This window comes from Desmodus rotundus, chromosome 6, assembly GCF_022682495.2.
Source record: "Desmodus rotundus isolate HL8 chromosome 6, HLdesRot8A.1, whole genome shotgun sequence".
NCBI classification, from domain to species: Eukaryota; Metazoa; Chordata; class Mammalia; order Chiroptera; family Phyllostomidae; genus Desmodus; species Desmodus rotundus.
In genome coordinates, this window is record NC_071392.1 from 157,220,779 (window position 1) to 157,243,627 (window position 22,849).

Sequence of the window (22,849 nt, forward strand, 5' to 3'; positions counted from 1 at the left end):
TCGTGCGGCCCACGTCTCACCTCCCGGAAGTGCCTTCCTCCTCCAGGTGGATGATCCGGCCCGGAGGGTAGAGGGGCGGGTACTTGGTGGGGGACTGCAGCGGGGAGCTGCGTGTCAGCAGACTCTGCTCCCCGAGAAGAGGCTGTGTCAGGTCTGCGCAGCCGCCCCTGTCCAGCTCGGTCCGAAGGCCATCCGGGCTCCCTCCAAATAGCTCGTACCAGCACCCGCGCAGCAGGATCTTGTACTGAGGGTGAGACCGAGAAGGCGGCGTCCTCGTCACTCAGCGGCTCCCGGGGCCCAGCGAGCACCCGGGGCCTGTGAGCTGGTGCAAGGTGGCAGCGACTCAGCCCAGACAGGTGCCGGTCTGTGTCCTTGTTCTGAAGTCACAGACCGTAGGATTGTGGGGTCAGTGGGCCTCCACTCAGGTGTCTCGTGGGCAAAGAAGCCATCACACTAGAAGCGATACTGAAAAGCTGAACCATGTACTTTTGAGGAGAAATCACCCTTAACTCTGTTCAGGTGACTCTGCAAAACCAGCTCTGCTCTTCCCTGCAACACAGTATCAGATGCTAGTATTTAAAATTGGGGGTGGTGGCTGGTAAGTAGAAGGTTTATTTTAAGTTTTTAGTATTTTTTCCGACGAGCAACAAAATCTAAAAATGTCAGATCTACACTGAATCACATTTTGATGTTTATTTTGGTCAGAGCTCGTATCTCCTCCTTACCTCCTGGCCTCAGCCCAGACCTCTGAGATTCTATCACCCTTTTTCATGGCTGCGTAATATCACAAAGGACAAACGTCCCGTTATGCCTGATTGTCTAAGCTTCGGGACCAGAGCCATCAGAATACCACTGGTCACAAGACAGGGATACGAAGGGTGACAGACAGCAGGTCCCAGCGCTGGAACAGGGGAGGCTCTGTGGAAGGAGGCGCTGACTGCAGTGTCTCCGTGCCTGCTTTAGCCCTTTGCTTTCCCAGGCACCAGCTGTGGGCTCAGAGGCCTTGAATTCACAAACATCTTCCCCGCAGGGGGGCCCCAGTCACCTTGGGCTGGTCACAGTGCGCGATCACTCGCAAGATCCTCCTCTTCAGGTCTTCCAAGTTGGTCACGCTTAACCTGCTCATCAAAGGTCACAGTGAGGCCCAGCGTTCAGTCTCTTCAGCAACCTCCCTCCCCCGACGGGCATCCGGCACACCCACCTGGGAATCACATCCTTGCCCAGGACAAGTGACACAGTGAAGTCCTTAGAGTACTCATGAAGAGATTTGCTGAAATTAAAAAAAAAAGAAAGAAAAATTAAGTTTCGCTCCTCCGCCCTGACTGGAAAAGACAACGTGCGCTCCCATGGCCGGTGCGGCACTGCGAGCAGCCGCCGAGACACGGAGACCAGCGCGCGGCCACTGCAGATGAGTGCACAAGGTGTGTGAGCAGACATGTACACACGATGGGACGTTATTTGGCCATAAAAAAATAACGAAATCTCGGCAGCAGTTGAGATCTCGCTCCCTGGCACATGTGGTCAGTTTGGCTCAAATAAACACTTACGAAATTTTCTGTACGGAACTGAAATCGTGCCGTGTGAAACAACGCAGAAGGACCTGCAGGGCATCGTGTTCGGTGCGGTAAGTCAGACAGGTGTGTGTGGCATCGGAACAAACCAGCTGACAGATGGAGAACAGGGTGGCTGCCCGGGAGTGGGGTTGGGGGGAGGTGGGCGAAATGGATGAAGGGAGTCAGGGGTAGAAACACCCATTACCAAATAAACACACTGACTACACGTAATGCTGTTTGCATAGTCGAAGGTTGCTAAGAGTCGTCGAAGTCCTCCTCACAAGAAAGAATGCGTGGTGACGGACGCTAACTAGACGCGTGCTGATCATTTTGCGGTGGGTACAAATAGTAGATCGTTAGGTTGCACACCCAAAATGAGTACAGTGTCGCCCGTCACTTAGCATCATCTCATTTGGGGAGTCGGAGCCATGGGCAGACAGACCTATGAAAGGCTGTTCAGTCTTTCTGCAACCAGACGGTACTTGAAAATCTACCGTCTGGGGATGAAAAGTTAAGTTACCAACAGAAAACCGGCCTTAACCGTGACTCTGACTCGTCCGTAGCGCCTGTCCCACTCGTGAGCACAGTACCTGAGCAGCCCTCGGGGCGGGGAGAAGGCGTAGCACCTGACGTGCGGGTAGGAGCTTCTGAGCATGAAGGCCAGCAGGGCCGCAGCGCCTGCCCCCAGGCTGTGCCCCACGACGACCAGCCGGTACTCCTGGGGAACAGACGGAGTGTGAGGAAAGGTTGAAAAGCCAAACAGCTGATAGCAGAAACAATGGAAGATAAAGAAAAGTGACAATCTCACAGGAGCAACGCTGAAGGCTTGGCTCAAAATCCCGTCACTGACGAGTCGACGGTACACATACCTGGCAGCTTGAGAAATCCCCTGGAAAGACAAAGGAGGCGACTCGTGACTGTCAGACAAGGCAGGTTCCCACCCGACAGATGACAGGACCACGCTGTGCACTCATTTGTGACTCCGTCCCCCGTTAAGAGAGAAGCAGTTCAGGCAGGGCCACGCCCACCTCTCACGGTGACGTCCCCGGCACCTGGAGCAGAGAGCCAGGTGTGCCGGCAGGCACTCAGCACACACTCCCGCGACCAAATGGGCGCCACCAGGAACACCCGTCCTCCTCGGTGGGTGCTGCTGTGGCGTTTCCGTGACTGCACACTCTTTTGCCATTGGGACATACCATGGGTATGTCCAGCCAAGTCCCTGTGCTTGGTCAGATTTAGGTCATAAATGAGGTTTCAAAATGACATTAAAACAATGTTCTGAATCAGCAGCACTGACTAAGCACCCACGGTTCCTGCAAAGGCAAAACTCAGAGCTTCAAAGTGAGTTTTAGGGAGGTCAGGTTTTGCTTTAATTTTACAAAAAATACAGTGTAAAACTTCCACATAAACACAGCTCTCTCGCAGCTTCTCGAGAGTCGAGCGGTTCCAACGGGAGAGACAATGCTCTCCAACACACTTCGGGTGCTTCCTGAGCAGCCAGACGGGCCCGGCCTCTCACGGACGGGGAGGAGAGGTTCTGGGCAAAACAGCAGACTGGCCGACCACCTTGGAAGCTACTGTGCATTTCTGCTCCCGGGGTCGTGCAATTCTGTCAGCACAATGCTGTCCTGGCCTCAGAAGAGAAGCCAAAAGGCGGCTTGAAGCGCTTGCCATTTTAGGGACAGTGTGACAGCACTTCCTGACAAAGTTCCTGGTCTCCCTTCACTCCCTGCAAGTGCGAGGTCAGCTGCCTCCAGCCCTTCCTGGGCACCGGGCACAGGGCTGGTTCTGGGCGATTGGGGCCCAATGACTCGGACCACAGCCGCTGCCGCAGTGTCTCCAGGCATAAGCCTCACACACACACACGAAACTCCAAGACCATTTCCGGCGGCAGAGCTTTCACCTCCAGTCACCGTAGACAGTGTCACAGCCAAGCTGGGTGCAGCTGGAGCCAAGAGCAGAGGATGGCCGGGACTGGGACAGGCCTGCCAGGACCGACCACAGCCACGCCCACAGACTCCGGTGGGTGGGTCGGCACGTCTGTCATGAGGCATAAACATTTTTTCAAAGATGTGCAATAAGAGGATGGACTCTTTTGTGACTCGAGGCACAAACATATAGCTAAGGGATAAAGGAAAAAATTCCCACTCCGGGGCTGTCAGGCTTGTAACTGGTGGCCGTTGAAGCCCCACTCCACCTCCTACTGGGAACCGTCCAGGCAGGACACTGCGGCTCAGGACCAGCAGCTACACTCTGTTTGTAACCCACACCTGAATGTGAGTTCATTTTGTTTAAAGAAGTGATTACTATGGAGGTAACACGTTTTAGTTAAAAAGTGCACAAAGTGTATAAACCAGCAGGAGCCCCCTGCCCCTGCCATCCTCCACCCCAGGACCCGGCCCGTCCCCAGTGCACGTGGGAACCACAGTGAGATGCTGAGCCCCAACCCTGCAGAGGATGGCCCCCACAGAGAGAACGGGAAGTAAGGACTTGGGGACCACAGGGGGAGGCCGCCCCCCACCCCCGCAGAGGACGGCCCCCACAGAGAGAACGGGAAGTGTGGCCGTGGAGAAAGGGAACTCGGACACCGGCCAGTGGAATGTAACAGGGCAGCTGTTGGAAAACTGTGCAGGTTCCTCAAAAAGTTAAAAACAGAAACACCCAGCAATGCCACTGCTGGGCTTCCGCCCAGAAGAAATGGAAGCAGGGACTTGAACACACATCTGCACACCCACGTGCACAGCAACGCGAGTCACAACAGTCAAAGAGTGGGCACAGCCCAAACGTCCGTCTTCCACTGAGTGGGTCCAGCGGGGGGGCAGACGTGTTCCGACACATGCCACAGCGTGGGCGGGCCTGGAGGGCGCGGCGCTGAGTGAGGTAAAGCAGAAGCAAAGGGCACAGACGGTGTGGCCCCGCCTGCGTGGGGGCCCAGAACCACCACGTCCACGCGGGTAGGAGAGCAGTGCTTCCCAGGGGCTGGGGAGGGGAGTCAATAGTCATGTTCGGGATGATGGAAGCTTTGGGTACAGACAGTGCTGATGGATATACAGCATTCTGGATGTATTTATGCTGCGGAGCGTCCGGCAGAAGTAACGCCTGCTTGAGTGTGGTTGGAAGGGTTAATAATATGGGTGCAATAATGTATAGTTTTAATTTGAACATTTCACCTAAAATGTCACATGGTGTGCTTGAGTGTGACACTGTTATGTTACAGAATGACGTGCTTATGGTTTTGTAATGAAAAAGGGGTGTTCTTGTGCCGTACCCTGTATTATGCTACATACATTTAAAATGGCTGAAAATAAGCCAACAACGCTCTGGGCAGGCCGTGTTCCCGTCCTGCAGGGGCGCTCACCTCCCCACCCACAGCACAGCACTAGCGAACCCCAGCACAGGTGGCGGGCGTGGAGAAAACATGGGGAGCGGCACCCAGGAAAGCGCCGGGTGTCTGCCTTCCGGAAGAGGGGCTAGTGCGCACTGTACTGGGCAAAGGTCATTTCTCCCACCATCCAAGTATATTACTTTAATCACAAACAAAGAAAACATTGGACCAGGGTTCACATGCCGACTCTGATACGTATTCCAAGAGCTGTGTGGCCTTTGGCGAGCCACTCTGAACCTGCTTCTTTCTCTTAAAAGGCTGGGTGGGGACCGGCGCTGCGGGGACACAAGCGCTCACTGGGCGTGGCACTTGGCGTGGGGCAGCTGTTTGCCATATGGCTGGAGTGAATGGGACATTCGGAGTCGGGAAAGTTCTGACCCTGTTCACCTCAGCAACACCCCAGGCCCAGGACCCAGACACCAGACCCCAAGCCCCAGACCCCAGGGCTTCTACCTTATGAGCCAAAGAATCTTGCACGTCATACTCCAGGTCCAGGGTCTCGCTCTCCGCTGACAGGTCCGTAAGGATGTCCTGTGAAAGAGCACAGGGAAAAGAGGCGTCAGAAGGGGTGAAGCGGGTCCCTCTGAGGGACAGCGGGGATGGCATTCTCCTGGGTCAGACTGTTGAGGCCTGCACCTGTGAAGCCAGAACTCAGGAGAGAAACCCAGGGGCCAGTAGCTCCAGAGAGACCTGTGGCACGACCAGCTCTGGGCCAGGCATGAACAACAGAGAGGAGGACCTGGGACCTGTCCCAGACACACCCTCTGTCCTCTGTCCCTGCACACATCCAAGTACCAAAAAATGCCCGTGAGCCCTGCACTGGGGCTCAGTCCACAGCTCATTGAAAAGCAAGGGAGCAGATGGAGCAGGCAAGGGAGGCTTCCTGGAAGAAGTGGCACCTGAGCCAAGAGCCCCGCCAGAATACTTGATTTTAAGAAGCAGAAGACAGGCACTGTCACCTGAGGGAGTGGCAGGACACAAGACGGAGGCATGAACACGGGAAGCAGGCAGTGGGCCGGGCTCACAGGAGCCCAGCAGAGCCCAGCAGTGGATGTGTCAAGGGGTCATGGCAGAGAGGCGGCCTGGGAGGCAGGCGTGTCCCTAGGACCCAGGGAGCCCAACTGAGGCTGCGGGGCTGGGCAGCACCGGCCCCAGGCTGAGTCCCCAGTGCCCGGGGGACAGGTCATGAAGTGCTAACCAAGGGGGGACCAGAAACGTGAACTCTGTGTTAAAAGCGGCAGCAAGTCACTGGAGGTTTCTGAGGAGTGGCAAGATCTGACCCACGTCCCTAAGAGTTCTGTCGACAGTACTTGGGACAGACTGGGACACGGGGAGACTGGAGACAAGGATCAGGGGAGAAAATGTTTCCCTAGCCCAGGAAAGACAGAGCTGGGGCCAGGACGAGGGCCGTGGCACTGGGGATGGCGAGGAGATGGCCAGAGAGACTGGGGCCCTGGCAGGACCACACGCCTGACAGCCTGGGCAGTGAGTGAGGAAGGAGACCAAAGGCCGCATCCTCGTGTCTCTGTGGGCAATAGGACACCAGAGGGGGGGCGGGGGAGACACGACAGCATTGACACACTGCGTAAGTATTCCTCTCTGGTGTCGGAAGTAGAGGGTCTCCGGGGCTGGGAGTTTGGTCAGGCATATCCGGGGAGTCGAGTGGGCACCCATGTAGGAGCTCCTCCAGCGGGGAGCCCACCCGCTGGTGTCTACATTTCTGACATTTCTCAATTAAAAGGAAATAACTTCACCCGTTTTTCTAAGGAAGTATTTCACAACCCAGGATTCACTTCCCCATTTCCTGACCCGGGGTTTTCCTCTGTGTCTGATTCAGGAACCGGGAAGGCCTGTCCTAGTCCGGCTGAGAAGGACCTCCAGGCGTCTGCGCCCCGCGGGTTTGCGCCCCCTTGTTCCCAGGCCTGACACCAGGCTCCTCACCTGCAGAGACATGGTTCCTCTCACAGCGACCACCACGGCTTCCTTCCTGTGATCCAGAGCCACTATAAAGGGAAGCTCGTAGACCTGTGGGGCGAGAGAGGCGCGAGGCCTGAAAAAGCACACTCACTGGCCACAGGGAGGACAGCCGCTCTGGTTCTCTGTACATCAAAGGCTTTCACGAACCAAGCCTTCGTTCACATGAAAAAGCCCCCATTTCCCCTGCCCACCCCCCTGACCTCCCTCCCCTGTGCTGTGCAGCTGTGGGGGCTACAGGCTCACTGGGCCTCCCTCACTGTGGCCCAGCTTCTGCAGGGTCAGTGGGTAAGTCCAGTGCTGTGCGGACCAACTACACTCGTCCGTCCAGGCCAGGGCCAACAGGTGCTGTTCGCCGACTGTCTTCAGGTTACCACCACCCTGTTACCCACGGGCAGGCTGGAGCCAGCTCAGTGGGCAGAACCAGAGCCCCTACGCCGTGAAGCATGCACAGGTGAGAGGTCTGGGCCAGGTAAGCATCACTTTCGTCCAGCACCAAGCACAGGTAGAGCTAGAACTCCGGGCTCCTGCCTTCGCAGCCAGTCCTGCAAGGACCCCGAGGGCATCCCCAGCTCCCGCTGTCTTTCGTCTTCCAGGGGATATGGTGGCCCTGAGCTCTGTGGGCTGGAGTGCAGACGCAATGCCTGGCCATGAGCGGCCATGGATCAGTGACAGCAATACCATGATGACGGCCACTGGCTCATGGTGGACTTTCCGTGTATGCAGCAGGCAGGAAAAAAAGATGCTGACTTCACACCCCACCCCGGCCTCCCCGGGAGAGGAGCCCAACAATGATACTGGGGTCTGGCAGGAGCTCCCAGAACAGTCACAAGCCCTCCAAGAAATGATCTTCTCTGAGACACTGTTCTTCCCGCGAAGCACGCCCGCAGAGACACACAGAACTCATCAGAGCAACTCCTGCCGGGTCTCCCCCAGACACTCGGACTCCCTGGGGGCAGCCTGAGACCTGGACCGCTGGGAGCTGCCGGGCTGGAGGGCAGGATGCTCAGCAGTGGTCCCGGATCATCTACATACCAGAATCCCCTGGGGGTTCCGAGGTAGGGCCCCATTGCCAGAGGCTCTGATACAGTTGACCTGGATGTGGCTGGGCTTGTAGGGGTTTAAAAGCTCCCAGGAGACCCTGTGAGGCAGTGCATTTGAGAACTGAGAGACAACTGTTCCTTAACTGCTGCATGGGAGGGTCACCAACTCCCCAGTGCTCCCGGTCCACTGCAGAGGGTGAGACCCACGGCCCCACGCCTCTGTGGGTGCAGCTCAGACCCAGAAACCAGGACTGACCCACCCCAAGCACCTCTGTGGGGCCCGCCCACAGGGGACTCCCCGCTCTGCAGTGATAGATGGACCCGTGTACAGGCCCAGCACAGCCCTCTGGGGAAGACTTGCTGCTCCATCGCATGTCTGACCTGTGTGGGCTTCCTGGGGTTGAAAAGTCCCGAAATGACACACAAAACTCGGGGGGAGACGGCGTGGTATGTGTGTCTACATATTTTTCGGGGGGAATAACTGATAACTTCCATCAGAATTCAACGGACGCCAGGACCCCAGAGAGGCCGGGAAGCACTGCTACACCCCACCTTGTCGTGGAAGCTTATGTGAATGAAGTCCCGGTACTGCAGCCCCGTCGTGTGCAGGATAGAGCCAAAATGGCAGTGCAGCTGATCACCTCCAACCAGGTCGCTTTCTGGTGTCCTGCGTCTGCAACTGAGCACAGGGACAGCCTGAGCCACTGACTAGGGGGCGCCAGGCCCCGCCTCACTCCCCCAGCAAACCCGAGCGCCAGAGAGCCCAGTGCTTAGCACCCGGTCTGGCCCTTCGAAGACCACGGGCTTCACTTCTCACTAGGGTGTTGACTTCGGGGATCATGGGAATGTTTCACGTTTTCAAAAAATGAATGAAGTCAGCAAGGATAGAGAGGCCCTAGAATCACCCGTCACGGGCCAAACTGCCACCACGCGTCTCCGTCTCCGCTGTGACGAACCGAGAGACGGAGCGTCCCTGCTGACAGTGTGCGGCGTGCACACAACCACGCACAGTGAGGGCCAGTCTACAGCCCAGCTCGGCTGTCCTTTTCAAAATGCCAGTGTCAGGAAAGGTTCAAAAATGGCTGAGAAGCTGCTTCAAGTTGAAGGAGAAACATAACTAAACGCATCGTGCTGGATCGGAGGAAAAACTGCTCTAGAAATAGTACTGGGACAGTTGGAAAAGCTGGCATACAAGTCGTAAATGAGCTAAGATTCACGGTAAGTTTCCTGAGTTTTACAACCACAGTCGTTACGTGGAAGAACAGCCTTGTTCTTACGAAAAGCAGGATGCAGTCATCAGAGATGAAGGCACATGATGCCTGCAACTGCACCCCAGTACTCGGGAGAGGGCTGCAGAGAGACACAGCACAGGTGGCAAAAGGGAGTCCCGGCTGGTGCCCCCAGATAGAGGAATGTGCTGTTCTGAACGGGAATTCTTAGTGCTGTTCTCGCAGTGCCTGAAACACTGCGAAATAGAGAGCTTTTCCAGACAGGGAACTACGATTACTTTTAGAAAATAATGTAGGGGCAGCACAGCAAGCGACATCTGGAAGGAAAGTGGGGGTCTCCTTCCATCCCTCCGCTGCCACCCACCCCGTGCGGCCCCAGCCTACCAGTCGCCACCGATCTTGCAGAGCCCTGTGAACGGGTTCCTGTAAATGTAGAGAGGCCACCCGTAGGCAGCTGCTGCAAACTGCATGTAATGATGGCAGTTTTCTAATTCTGCATCCAAATCGGCTTCCTGCAGGAGAAGACAACCAGCTCTTTGTCTAGGGGAACCCCTTCCAGAGAGGATCAACACACTAAGACCTTAGACCTGAACTCAAATTCCTGATCTCCCCTTTCTCAACCCACTGAACAGACCTCTCAGAGCACATCCACAGGGAAAACAGGTCCTTAAACTGAGACGGTGAGACCACTCATTCTACAGCGTGCAGCAAGTTCAGTGGGGTCAACAGCAGAAGCCCCTAGCGTCCCCCAGGCTCCTGGTGGGATGAGCGGGTGACTTCCTGCCCGACACAGGAGCAAAGCAGCAGATTTGCAGGCCACTGCAACAGAGCAGCTGAGAGCTAGGTGCCTGAGTAAGGTGCAGAGGAACACACGCAGCTATGAGGAATTTTCTCTTTCCAAAGCACAAAGATCAGTAGCAGGAAAACTCCGATCAAGCAAAGCTGAACTGTTCCTCTCCCCAGGCCCAGACAAGACAACAAACACAACACCCAGAGAGAAGCAGGCCCCACCGTTGGACTCAAGGAGGGGATGCTTTAAAAATACAATGGATGGCAAAGGGGCCAGGAATGCACTCCTGTACCCGACTCCAGGCGATGAGAAGCTGCCCCATATGACAGGTGACACACCACAGTCAAAACAAGCCACAGGAGCTGATTCCAAGCCAGCTCCTGATATAGCTGTTGGCTAGTTGTTTTGATTTGTTTTCTTAAAGACTTTATTTATTTATTTTAGAGAGGGGAAGGGAGGGAGACAGAGAGGAAAAGAAACATCAATGTGTGGTTGCCACTCATGCGTCCCTTGCTGGGCACCTAGCCTGCAACCCAGGCAATATGCCCTGACTGGGAATCGAACCAGCGACCCTTTGGTTCACAGGCCAGCGCTAACTCCACTGAGCCACATCAGCCAGGAGGTTTACTTTCTTTCAAAAAGATTTACAAATGGGTGTAAATGTCCAGACTGTGTAACCCAACAGAAACACGGGCTTACCTGGGAGGAGCCTGGGGAATGGCTGATCACTTCCTTAGGCTCCTGGTTGTTCCTGATACTGTCCTGCTGTTGATGGAGAAGGCTGAGGCCTGCCGCGATGTCACTGGGCACCAGGTCTGTGTCCTGGGTGCGAGACCACAACAGCCTGTCACATAACTCAGCAGGAACTGCCTGTGAGATCCTCAGAATCAGTTTTATACAATTCACACGTGCGCACACACACATGTGCACGCACAAACACACACAGATGTAGTGTAGAGTTATATGCAAAACAGTGTCTAAAAAGTATTTTCCTTTTGGGGCTCCTCCTATAGGGGAGCTTCATGTGTTTTATTATTCTACCTTCAGACAAATCCGCTGGAGAACATACAAATTCTGTGGGTTTCTTATTTTCAAATTTCCCTTCAGTGGCTTAGCTGTTTCTAACCTACTTCCCATCTTTTATGAGGTCGGGGAGTAAGTGGGTAAATTCGCCACTTTTATAGTAATGGCCGATCGTAGCCCCAGCTTATACTCTCGGTGTTCAAGGTGCCGTGAAGGTTCTGTGGAAAGGTCCACGGGAGAGACTCGGGAGGCTGGACTCAGTGGGCACTGCGTGCGTGGGAGAGCAGCCACATCTCTTCGGCCTGGCCTTCCCCTTCCCTCCCAGGAGGGCTGGCGAGCCAACAGGGATCACACCACCTGCGGGCACCTGTGGTCCAGGGGAAGGAACCGTGCCAACCACTGAGCCACTGAGTTCTCTGCGTGGGATGCAGGTGACATCTCCCTCCAAGAAGAGCCAGATTCTCTTCCTCCTTCTTCCAACTGGCTCCAGACTAGGTGGAAGCACTCCTTCGCAAGGACTTGGGGGACACACTTCTCTGACCTGCACATGGGGGGTGCTGCAGTGGGACAGCACGGAGCCGGGAAAAGGAGCACCGGCGGGCGGGGCGTCAGGAGGATGCCTCTGCCCCCGACTGGGTCTCAACAATGATTTCAACCGCAGCCTATCAGAGACCACTATACGGAAAGACACACTGTAAATGTGACAGGAAAACAGGTATTTCCAAGTTGCTGAAGGAAGCACTCCAGAGTGGTGACGGCCTTCTGCACGGCCACACACCACGGCTCAAGCTTCCTGTCCGAGCAGATCGGCCTGTCATGCCAATCACGCCACGGGGCAGTGAGAAGCCAGGGTCTCGCGGCGCCTTGGCTGCGTGACACTCAGGATGCGGTGTCTGCTGGGCACCAACTGGATGGAGGACGTGAAAAGACAGCCGCACACTATTCCCAGACTGTACAGATTCCTTAAAAACGAATTCAGTTCGTTCAAAAACGGGTTCAAACCCTCTGCGTCAACACCAGGAGGCCCAGACCAGAGAGGCAGGCTCTGCCAACGCAGGGCCTGGGTGATGCCCCCCCCGTGCGCATCCCAGGGAGCAGCATTGCTCCCCTCTACCCCCCCAGATCACAAACTCTCAAGGGCCATTTCATGGCCACGAGGGATTGGCTCAGGGTGCCGAGCACTCATCTGAACGTGAGAGGCGTTTACTCAAACAGAAGAAAGGGCTGAAACCAGACCCCGCAGCTTACTGAGAAGCAGGTTGATAAAAGCTCTGCTGTACTCGAAAAAGCAACTCGAGTATGGTCGTCTTTCCCAATGCAACAGCACAAGAGCTTGATTCTCCTCTCCCACACGCTCGTGGCTGCCGTCCGGAGGCCAGTGAGAAACTGGCTTGACTCGTGGCTGTCCGGGAGGTTGGGGCCAGCAGAGGAGTGCGGAGCCGTTTTTCCCCCCAGGGGGTCAAAGACAATGAAAATGGTGACCGCAGTGGAGAGGACGATAATCCAGCTGCAAAACAGACAGAAAACAGACGATGGGCTCCTGCGGCTTCAGCGTGTGCATCTGCACAGCTGTGGCTCCAGTTGCCAGGGGGAGGCAGCTCCCCCAGAACCTGGCTGAGGCACGCAACTTGTTTCTGGAAAGTTCTTTATAAGGCCCCCCAAAGACCAGAGTCCTAACAGTAAAGGCCACAGAAGCAAGCAGGAGCAGCGGGCGGGCAAGACTTTCCCCACAGCGTGAGGACTCGGTCAGGTCTTTCACTGGGAGGACGAAATGTTTCCAGGCTGTCCTCCATGGTCGAGGCTCTGTGGGTTCGTGAGCGTGGCTGCCACCAGAAGAGGAACCTCAGAGAAGGCACTCTGCTGCCCCTGGTGGTGAGACCCAGGAAGGGCACCGGAAGCATGCGGGTCCATTTCCTTATTTATAACACAAGGGAGCCAACAAGATCTTTCAAAAATGTTTAGCCTGGAAAATGCAAAAATCTTTTCCAGTGTATAATTCTCTGTTGCCATTCCTCACACTGTATTTCTTCTCTCACATTTACTTTTTGCCTTTGTTTGGGGTGTCAGATTTTCTTCCTTCTTGCAAGAGAAGGGAGGGAATACGGAAAATGAGAACTGGTCAGAAAGAAAAGTCTGCCAACAGATGCATAATGGAAGATGAATTATTTCTCGTGCATCACCAGGTGCCTCTAAACTGTTACGGTTTCCTCATAAAGGTCCACCTTCTAACTCTGTTAGGAAGCCTGCAGGGCGCAGGGCTCTCTGTCGGTGCTCAGAAAGGTCTGTTCGCCTACCTCGCCAACGCGTCAGTGAGGAGGAGCTCAAAGGGAGAGGGGAAGGCCTCACCTGACGACGACGGTGGCGATGACGCCGTTCACAACTATCCTGTCACACTGCACACTGCCTGCTATCCAGGCGGCGCCCAGAGAAGCCCAGGCCATCTCGGGCAGGAAGAGTGCCAGGCGGACGTACAGCAGCTTGGACATGGACTTCCGTGGCCCAGGGTTGCAGATGGTCCCTAAAAAAACAGCAAAAATGCAAACTGGTCACTGGCTTCCTTGCAGATGAAGAGTTTCCTTCCTACAGGGATGCAGCCGCTAGGGCCGCTGGGGTCCTGCAACACGCACCCACCCCCGGCCTCTTCCACCTGTAACTGGTGACCAGTGCCTGAGATGGAGACCGAGTGACCAAGTAAGGGATGGGAAACATGACAAAAATCCTCAGATTCACTATTTAGACTCGTTAGGGTTTAAAAACACTTCGGGGTTCTAAGTAGGCTGACCATGTAGCCACTGTCTAAATTCGAAAGGTGCTATTAACAATTATGCGAGGACTGCCCTGGCTGGTGTGGCTCAGTGGATTGCGCACCGGCCTGCAAACCGAAAGACTGCCGGTTCGATTCCCAGTCAGGGCACAAGCCTGAGTTCCGGGCCAGGTCCCCAGTTGGGGGTGTGGGAGGCAACAGATGGATGTTTCTCTCGCACATCGATGTTTTTCTCCCTCTCTGTCTCCTTCCCTTCCCCTCTCCTTTAGAATAAATAAAATTTATAAATAAATAAATAAATAAATAAATAAAAACAGTTATGTTGGGACAACCAGTGTAAAACAGGACTGTCCCCAGCAAACAGATAAAGTTCTAACAGACAAGAGCGTAAGCTCCACCCTGCCCTGGAGCCCCTGTCAGTCCCGGAGCCACGGAACACTTGGCACCCCCCTCCTCCTTAGTCCTCCCAGCGCCTGTGAGACAGTCACCATCCCCACCTGCGAACCAGGAGCCTGAGGCTCCGAGAGCTTAACAGCTACTCTCTAAAATGTAACCCATGTCTGCGGCCCCAGCACCCCATGGTCCCCACTTTCGGTGCGTGAACAAGTCTGATGTTCAAGACCACTTAGAGCATCCTAACGTTTTAGACATAGCATTCTCACTCTATCTGCAGAATAAAGCCAAGTACCAACAGAGACCTGTATGCTTTAATTCCTGATGTAAAGCATCACCTCTCTCCCTTTGGGAAAAAGTTGTGGTAAATGCTAATTTAACTAACACAAAAAAGCCATATGATCAAAACAAAGAGTAAATCTGAGCTCTGAAGAATGATTTGGTAAGGGAATCACTTTCAAGGTCCAAAAATGATCTTTCATTAGAAAGAATTACTCAGAATCACATGTTAAAATATTAGACACTATCAGGCCTCATTTCTGGCACAAAGACAGGAGCTCATGAGGTAACTGAACCGGCATCTCTCTGAGGGATGGGCAGGCGTGAAAAATCAGTTCTATATCTGGAGCTTGTTATTGTGTAACAGCCGCCAATGGCCGAGAGAAACAGGAATCGCTCTCTGCATACACCCACCGCTTCCTGGAGGGCTGGGCTCCACAGGAGGGCGGACCCTCATGCCCAGCACCCCCGGGACCCGAAACTCCAACAGGCTGATGCTGCGGTAAGGAAAAAAAAAAATACAGGGATAAGGAAGTAGGAGATGGAGTTCTGGTTAAGGTTCCAGAAGAGAAATAACATACTGAAAAAGTCTCCTTTATACAGTTATGCCTGCCCAGCAAAACACTTTTATCTGACTTAGGTGTTTATTTTCTTCTCCAGGGAAAGCGCTGTGGGTGTTAACTTGTTAACACCCATGCCTCGAGTTAACAAGACAGCTACGTCCCTGCAAGCTCTGTCCCCAGCAGTCCTGGTGCATAACCCCCTTGTCCTTCACTAGGCACAGCCATGCAAGCAAGCGCCAGCCACAAAAGGAAGGTCTGTGTCACGGAATCCTTGGATTCCACACCTCGAGCCACTAAGACCTGGGAGGAGAGATGAGCTTCTGAGATAAAAATGCAGAGGAGGTGCGAGATGTCCAATAATCAAAACCAGACACGGCGAATGGCAGCCCTTGTATGTCAAGGGTGTTCGGTCCAAACGTGGTCATCAGGAGGGTGGACCCTCCCTAATTATACCTCCCACGGGGCAGGAACAGGAAGATTTCATCAGGGAGGTTCCCAAACCAAAACTAGAAACCAACACACTGACATCAAGATTCTTCCCAACCAGGCTGCACAGCTGACCAACGAATACAGGACATGCAAGGACACATGCTTCAGTGTTTTGGATAAAAATGACTGAATTCCAGCCCTGGCTGGTGTGGCTCAGTGGGTTGAGGGCCGGTCTGTGAACAAAAAGGTCACCAGTTTGGTTCCCAGTCAGGGCACATGCCTGGGTTGTGGGCCAGGTCCCCAGTAGGGGGTGGGGTGTGAGAGGCATCTGACTGGTATATCTCTCCTTCTCTTTCTCCCTTCCCCTCTCTCTGAAGAGTAAGTAAAATACATTGTTTTAAAGGACCGAACACCATTTGTTCCACCTGTGCTCCACCACTTGCGTTTCTTTGAGAGAGAAGTCACCCAAAAGCTGAATAAACACGGTGTCCCCACTCAAAAGACAGATGAACTATTGAGGTGACTGGTGAAACAGAGGGGGCAACGGAACTCACCCAGGTATCAAGAATAAACGTGTGAAGTTATTGAAAAATATACCTAAAATATACACTTTGTAAAAAAAAAAATTCATTGATTTTGTGCAGGTCATGCACGGAAAGGGTGAAACGTTCAAAGAGTCCAAGCACCTTTCTGCACCTTTCGGTTACCTTCTAAAAGTAAACTTGTGACGCGGAGGCCTCCCAGAGAATGCACACGAACAAAACAGGTGCCGTGTGCACACGCCCTCGAGGAAAAGGCAGCAAACTCCTACAGCGGCCTGGCCTGTGTGTGCCTCAGCGCGGCGGAAACCCGCCCTCGTCTGCTCAGGCACTTCTCACTCTTCTTCACAGGCGCACAGCAGGCCCTCCTACAGAGGAGCTGCCGGTCACTTTCCCGGGGGGCCGACTGACAGACTGGGAGCGTGCTCCCGTCTTCCACGCCTGGGAACGGCACTGCAGGGAGCGTCCCTACAAGTGCTTCGCACACATTCAAATACGCAGGAAAAAATGGACTGATACGCACACGCAGCCTAACCGGGTTTCTGAGAGATTCGACCAAATCGGATTCCCACCAACAAAACGGGCTGCTTGTTTTCGCACAGCCTCACCGACTCAGTGTGTTGTTACCTGGGTGGATTTTTCTTACTGGGACTGAGGCTGAGCAATGGAAAAGTTATTTGTATTTAACTGTTTGTGATCTTTGCCCATGTTTCTCCCATTGGTCTTTTTCTGACTCATTTTATTTATTTATTTCTAGAGAGAAGGAAAGGGAGGGAGGGAAACATCTATCAGTTGTCTCTGGTATGCGCCCCACCCAGGGACAGAACCCTCGACCCAGGCGTGCACCCCGTCCAGCGACCTTTCGCTTTGCAGGACGACGCCCAAGCCCCTAAGCATGCCAGTCAGGGATTTTTCTTATTTGTCACAAAAACTCTGTATAATTAAGGAGATTGGCTCTAAGTCTCATGTGTCACAATATTTTTTTCCTATTTGTTATTTTTTTTTAAACTTGCTTTATGGTATGTTTCACTAAAATTCACATATTTTCACTAAGGCATATGATGTTAATCGTTTGTAACAACTTGGCAATTAAATTGACGTGTTATTATAAAACACTGTTTTCAGTTCAGCTGTGATGACTCTCACCACAGGTAACAGAAAGCCCAACGCAAACTTGCTCGCACACCAGGAAGACCTGCACTGACTTAGAGCCGGGACAGGCAGCCGGGCTCCCGGAGCTTCTCGCTGCTCTGCCCTCCTGTGCGTGTGGGCTCATCTGGCCAGAACGCAGTGGGAGTCAGGAGCCCATCCAAGCACAGACTCATCCTGATGAGGATGATGGTCCTAAGGGAGCAAGGAAGGACTTCTCCAGAACTTCCCAGTAAACTCCCTGAGTTTCACTGGCCCCAGTGGGGTCACATGTCCATTCCCGAGCCTGGGAGAGGGCCAGCTTCGCTGACACATAGCCTTGGTATGTGGAAGGATGGGGGGATGTCCCAAATTAACCTGGGTGCTGTTTGGAGGAGGCTGCTGGGTAGGCAACCCTCCTGTGTGACCACACAGCCTGTGCCAGTGGAGGAAGGGGGCCTGGGTGAATCCAGCGGCCCAGCACAGGCATGCGAATGTACCCTGAGAGCCCCAAACGTATCTGAAGGATAGCATTTCAGGGGAAAAAACTTCACACTTATTGCTTCAAATCTAAACCTATTACTTATAAACATGGTGTGTTAACTAGAAGGTGACCTGAACAGAAAGGACAAATAAATTAGGTAATGCTGTATCTGAAATGAGACCAATATCAATACTGCATCTTTCAGGAATTCTGACTTATAAACAACTTCGTCATGCCACAAACACCACACTGCACACGCAGTTCCTTCCCTTCAGCCTCCAGCACCAGTGACAACCCAGCCTCGGGGAATGACACGGCCACAGGACGGGGACCCTCTCTGAGCCAGACCCCAGGCATCGCTGTTTTCAGGGGTGTCACTAAAATACACAGAGCTCGTTTCTACAGCTCGCCCCAGTGAGCGGCACACGCCATGCTTCCTGGTCATCCAAACCCTGAGGTCTTTTTCTCAAGAAACACTCTGCCACTAACATTTTTCTCTGTATCTCTCCCCCATGAACTAGCATTCTTTAAGTTTCAGTCTATCGTTCCAAAGTGCCACGATCTCGCTCTGACTCCACCGCGTCAGCCATGCCTCTCAGGCCCGTCACCATCTCGGTCTGGCAGCGTGCCTCCGATAGCCCACTCCGAGCAGTGATAAAACACTCAGCGCGCTGGATGCGGCATGCCCTGCCTTAGACTGAGGCGTTTTACCTACTAATCTGTCTCTTTAGTAGTCACCAGAGTGCTCAGCTCATCCTATGAACCACAGTGATTGACAGGGAAGGTTTCTAGCATTCTCAGCTACCAGAAAATGGCAACATGCAGAAAAAAGTATCATTAAGAATAGATGTAACTCTTGCAACTCATTAGTGAAAGGGGAAATAACCCAATTTAAAATTGAGCAAAGGATCTAAATAGACATTTCTACAAAAACAGTAACAAATGGCCAATCAGCACATGAAAAGATGCTCAGTATCTTTAGTCATCAAGGAAATCAAATCAAAACAACCACGAGAGAACCATTTCACCTCCACTCGGATGGCTATGCTGAAGAAGTCAGACGACAAGTGTTGCTGAAGACGTGGAGAAACTGGAACCCTTATAATCTACTGGTGGGAAAGCAAAAACGGTGCAGCTGCTTGGAAAAAAGTCTGGCAGCGCCTAGGAAGGTTAAACAGAGTCACTGTAGCAATTCCACTGGAAGTGCACAGCCAAGAGAATTGAAAGCATGTGTCTACACAAAAACATGTAGGTAAATGCTCACAGCAGCCTCATTTGTAACAGCCAGAAAGTGGGGACCACCCAAATGCCCACCAACTGGGGAATGAATCAGTAAAACGGGGCATATCCACACAACAGAATATTACTCAGCCGTAAAAGGAATGAAGTACACGCTACCACATGGGTGAACCTTGAAAACAGGATGCTAAGGTAAGAAGCCAAACCAGAAGGCCACATACTGGGTGACTCTACCTACATGAGGTCTGCAATAGGCAAATCTGTGGGGAAAGAGTGTAGTCAAGTGTAGCTGGGGCTGGTGAGAAGTGAGGGGGTTCCGTTACTGGGCGCGGGGTTTCTTCTTGGGTGATACGAATGTTCTAACAAATGGACTGTGGTGATGGTTGCACAACTCTGAGAATATACCAAAACCCACTACATTGCACACGTTTTAAATGGGTGAGTAGGATGGTGTGTGAATTACATGCTGATAAAGCTGTTATACACACTAGGTGTCAAACAGCGAAGGCTGCTCCGTTACCTCTCATGCTGACACCCACGATGGCCGACACGGTGCAAATGATAACGGCCAGGAGAATGATGAGGACGATCAAGTAGCTGCTGAGCAGGACCCCGCCAGCACAGTCCAGCCTCCCCCTGTGTCTGATGTACAAGGTCAGAATGCCGATCCACCTGTGACAAATGGGGGGGGGGGCGGGGGCGGTCAGAGATACAACCCAAGGAGCTGCTTTGTAAAACATGATAGAAAGCAAGAAAAGGAATCAATATTTTCCAAAACAAGGTGAGGTTTGCTCTGAAATATCACTCTCATCAATACATGAGTTTTATACTTCCCGTGCTTGTATAATTATTATTCTGCGCCTGCTATAATACAGGAAAGGCATTTACAGTCGTAAGAAAGGAAATACAATTCGGGCTGCTGGAAACAGCCCCCCGATGACTCAGAAATTCACAACTGGTAAACGAATAAACTACATGCTTGCTAAATTACTATCAAGAGAATTTTTACTTTTGTGGATTCACAAGAAATGATAAACACACATTTTCCATGCCTGGTGTGGCTCAGTGGACTGAGTGCCAGCCTGTGAACCAAAGGGTCGCCGGTTTGATTCCCAGTCAGGGCACGTGCCTGGGTCGCGGGCCAGGTCCCTAGTAGGGGGCACTCGAGAGGGACAACCACATATTGATGTTTCTCTCCCTCTTTCTCCCTGCCTTCACCTCTCTAATAATAGTAAATAAAATCTTAAAAACACACATACATTGTAATCTGCTGTGTGTAATACAAAAAAAAAGGGTGTGGGAAGCAAGTTATGCAACAATATTCTATTTCACACACCAATAAACTTGAAAGGACGAGTACTGTCCACTCACAAATACATTTTGTAATTCACTGCCCAGTAACGCTAAAGTGATGGGCCTGTCACGGGAGCATTTCAGCAGAGGGGTTGCCTGCCTGGCAAGAACCCGGTATTAAGGATTCAAGCGCAGGCCAAGGGATCCTAGTCCAAATGGAAAGGGACTCGATAATTTTTTGTGCTTTTGTCAGCTCTGTGATAGTATGACCCTGTATCTAGAAATAAAGGGAAATGATCTGGAGAGACTCAGCTCCAAAAACTATGAAACCACAGAGTAGCAGCTCCTAACATTCTGTGTTTTTCCCTCTTTCCCATCAAGAATCTACTGAAACAATGGTATTGCTTCTTGTTCAGGCCCTCTGAGAACAGACCTCCAGGGCCCCATTCCTACAATTTCACGCTTTGAAAAACAAGACTGTATATGCCAAGCTTGTCTGCTTTTCGTGGAATTCAGCCACACCCGGCTCAAGAACGGCACTGAAGGGCGCTGTTCCCCATCTTTCCTTTGGCAGGTACCAGATGTTGGCGTCCCCACGCAGGGTGCAGGAAGGATGCAGGTGGCTGCTTCTGGCTGAGGGAAGCAGATCCCCAGGCTTTGGATTTCGGCAAGCAAGGAAGTCCCAGCGACTGCCAGGGCCAAGCCTGGGCCCGCACGAAAGGGGCCGGGGGAGGGCAGCTCGGTGCCCCGCAGCATGTGCATCCCGGCCGCGGGCCCACCTGCTCTGGGTCTCAGTTTTGCCGTCTGCAAAATGGGGGAGTAACAGCACCTACCTCCTCGGGCGGTGGCGAGAACTTGCTAAGAGAATGCAAGGCAAACTCTGGACCCTGCAGTCACCTGACGACTGTCTCGGCTCTCGGACTGCTCGCTGCCACCCCACCCCGCCCGCTCCCTCCTCGCCCAGGACACCCGCATGCATTTAGTCGAGCGCAACACCCTCACCACAGCACACGCAGGAACAGCTCGAACAACCCGGGGAAGACCAAGTCGTCGCTGGCGATGGCCCAGCGCCGGCCGAAGAGCACCATTCCCGGCATGGCGAAGGCCCCGCCGCGCAGCCTTGGGACAGCCGGCCTCGCGTGCGTCTCTGACACTGAGTGTCCCGCACCCTCCCGGCTCCCCAGCTAAACTGACGGAGACTCCGCGCAGGCGCGCGCGAGCGGGGAGCCCGGCGCATGCGCACGCCCTGGCTGAGGCTGCTGCGCGCTCAGGACGCTGCGCCTGTGCGGGTGCACGCGGACCCGACAGGCGCCCGCTGCCTTCCCGGCAGGTGTGCTGGACCGTGAAGTCCGTTCTGCTAGGATTTCCATTTTCTAGGTGAAGACTCATCTGACCCGGAGGGACTGGTGAGCCAAGAGTCACACGGCTGTTAATGCGGCTCATCGCCGCTCTGTGGGGCCCCAGGCCTGTGCGAAGTTGCGTCCTCTGTGCATCCACGGTCCGGAGAAAGGAACAGGGGACCTTTGTCGAGTTCAGGGCCAGAAACCACCTGGTAGCTGGGGGCTGAGGGCTGGGGAGTAGCCTGCCCTGCCCTCCTTCCCACAGGCAGGCCGTCGTTCAGTGCCTTAGGTCCTGACCACGTCTCAGCACCTCCACTCTCTTACCTGGCCCGAGCCCCCTTCATCTCGTGCCCGACCGAGTCTCCCCTCTGCCTTGCTTCCCCCTGCAATGCCTTCCCCCATCCAGCAGCCCGGGTGACCTCCTTGCACCGTCAGACCAAGCCCATCCTCCGCTTGGATTTTGCAAGGCTGCTCCTCGTGTATAAAATACTAGACTCCAACCCCCTCTCAAAGGCCTTTCCCTGGGAGTCACACATCTCAAGTACGTAAAGGAGTGTTTATATATGTCTCCCCGAGTTTAGGTTACTACTTTCCATCACCCCTCTGCCTGCCACCGTTTGTTCCTTCCTGAAACTCATTCTCGCCCTGCGGCTTTTTACATTTTCTGTTTCCTCTGCCAGGGATGCTCCACCGGCCTGTATCTCCGGGTCTCCGGGTCTCTCACTTCATTCAGACCTCAGCTCAAGTGTCACTGCCTCTAATAGGCTTCCCTGGCCACCTTATCTAAAACAGCACACCCATCCATTCCCATTCCCTTCCCCTGGCAGTTTTCTCCATAACACTCAACCTCTCCCTGGCATTTACCATGTGCGTGCCCTCTCTGCTCCCCCCTTCCCGTGTGAGCTAGGCACCCTGTCCATCTTGTTCACTGCTGTGCACATAGTGGACTACATTAAATAGTTGATGAATGAATAAACAAACACACTAAATGTCAAGATTTTCCGAGTCTGAAGTTCTTTCAGGGGTCTTCTGAAGGGCAGAATTTCAGAGTTAGAAATAATACTGAAATTGTATTGATGGTTGTTAAAATGATACAAGGAATTGTAAATAAAGGGAAGTTAGGAGATTTTTATGGGAGAGAGCCATTCATCCATTCACAAAATTAGTATTTACTGGGCACCTGATTAAGTAATGAGAGGTCAGGGAGCATATCCCTGAAGAAGATATTAAAATGAGGTTTGAAGAGAAAGGAGGAGTTAAGGTGAGGAGTTAAGGTAAGTCAGAGTCATCACACATATTCTTAAATGTGATTGTGCCCTTTTGAAAACAGGATTTGTAAGGCTTTGCTATCAGATAACTTTTCAACATAAACTTTTGTTGGTAAAGGTACATACTGCGAAA

General features: G+C 53.2%; 1 protein-coding gene across 2 annotated transcripts in view; it reads right to left on the bottom strand.

Moving 5' to 3' along the window:
- The window catches only part of DAGLB (diacylglycerol lipase beta), a 25,107-nt gene extending 3,807 nt beyond the window's left edge, over nt 1–21,300 (bottom strand). For both annotated transcript variants that reach the window (XM_024576852.3, XM_024576851.3), the window contains exons 1-14: nt 21,111–21,300; nt 19,336–19,487; nt 13,344–13,515; nt 12,246–12,504; nt 10,674–10,796; nt 9,569–9,696; nt 8,508–8,634; nt 6,880–6,963; nt 5,392–5,469; nt 2,362–2,442; nt 2,144–2,271; nt 1,202–1,270; nt 1,046–1,118; nt 21–244 (exon numbers count right to left, since the gene is read on the bottom strand). In XM_024576852.3, the coding sequence (XP_024432620.2) occupies nt 21–244; nt 1,046–1,118; nt 1,202–1,270; nt 2,144–2,271; nt 2,362–2,442; nt 5,392–5,469; nt 6,880–6,963; nt 8,508–8,634; nt 9,569–9,696; nt 10,674–10,796; nt 12,246–12,504; nt 13,344–13,515; nt 19,336–19,487; nt 21,111–21,205 (1,793 nt within the window). In that variant the 5' untranslated portion in view covers nt 21,206–21,300. The remainder of the gene's footprint in view (nt 1–20; nt 245–1,045; nt 1,119–1,201; nt 1,271–2,143; nt 2,272–2,361; nt 2,443–5,391; nt 5,470–6,879; nt 6,964–8,507; nt 8,635–9,568; nt 9,697–10,673; nt 10,797–12,245; nt 12,505–13,343; nt 13,516–19,335; nt 19,488–21,110) is intronic.
- Nucleotides 21,301–22,849: the final 1,549 nt, after the last annotated feature.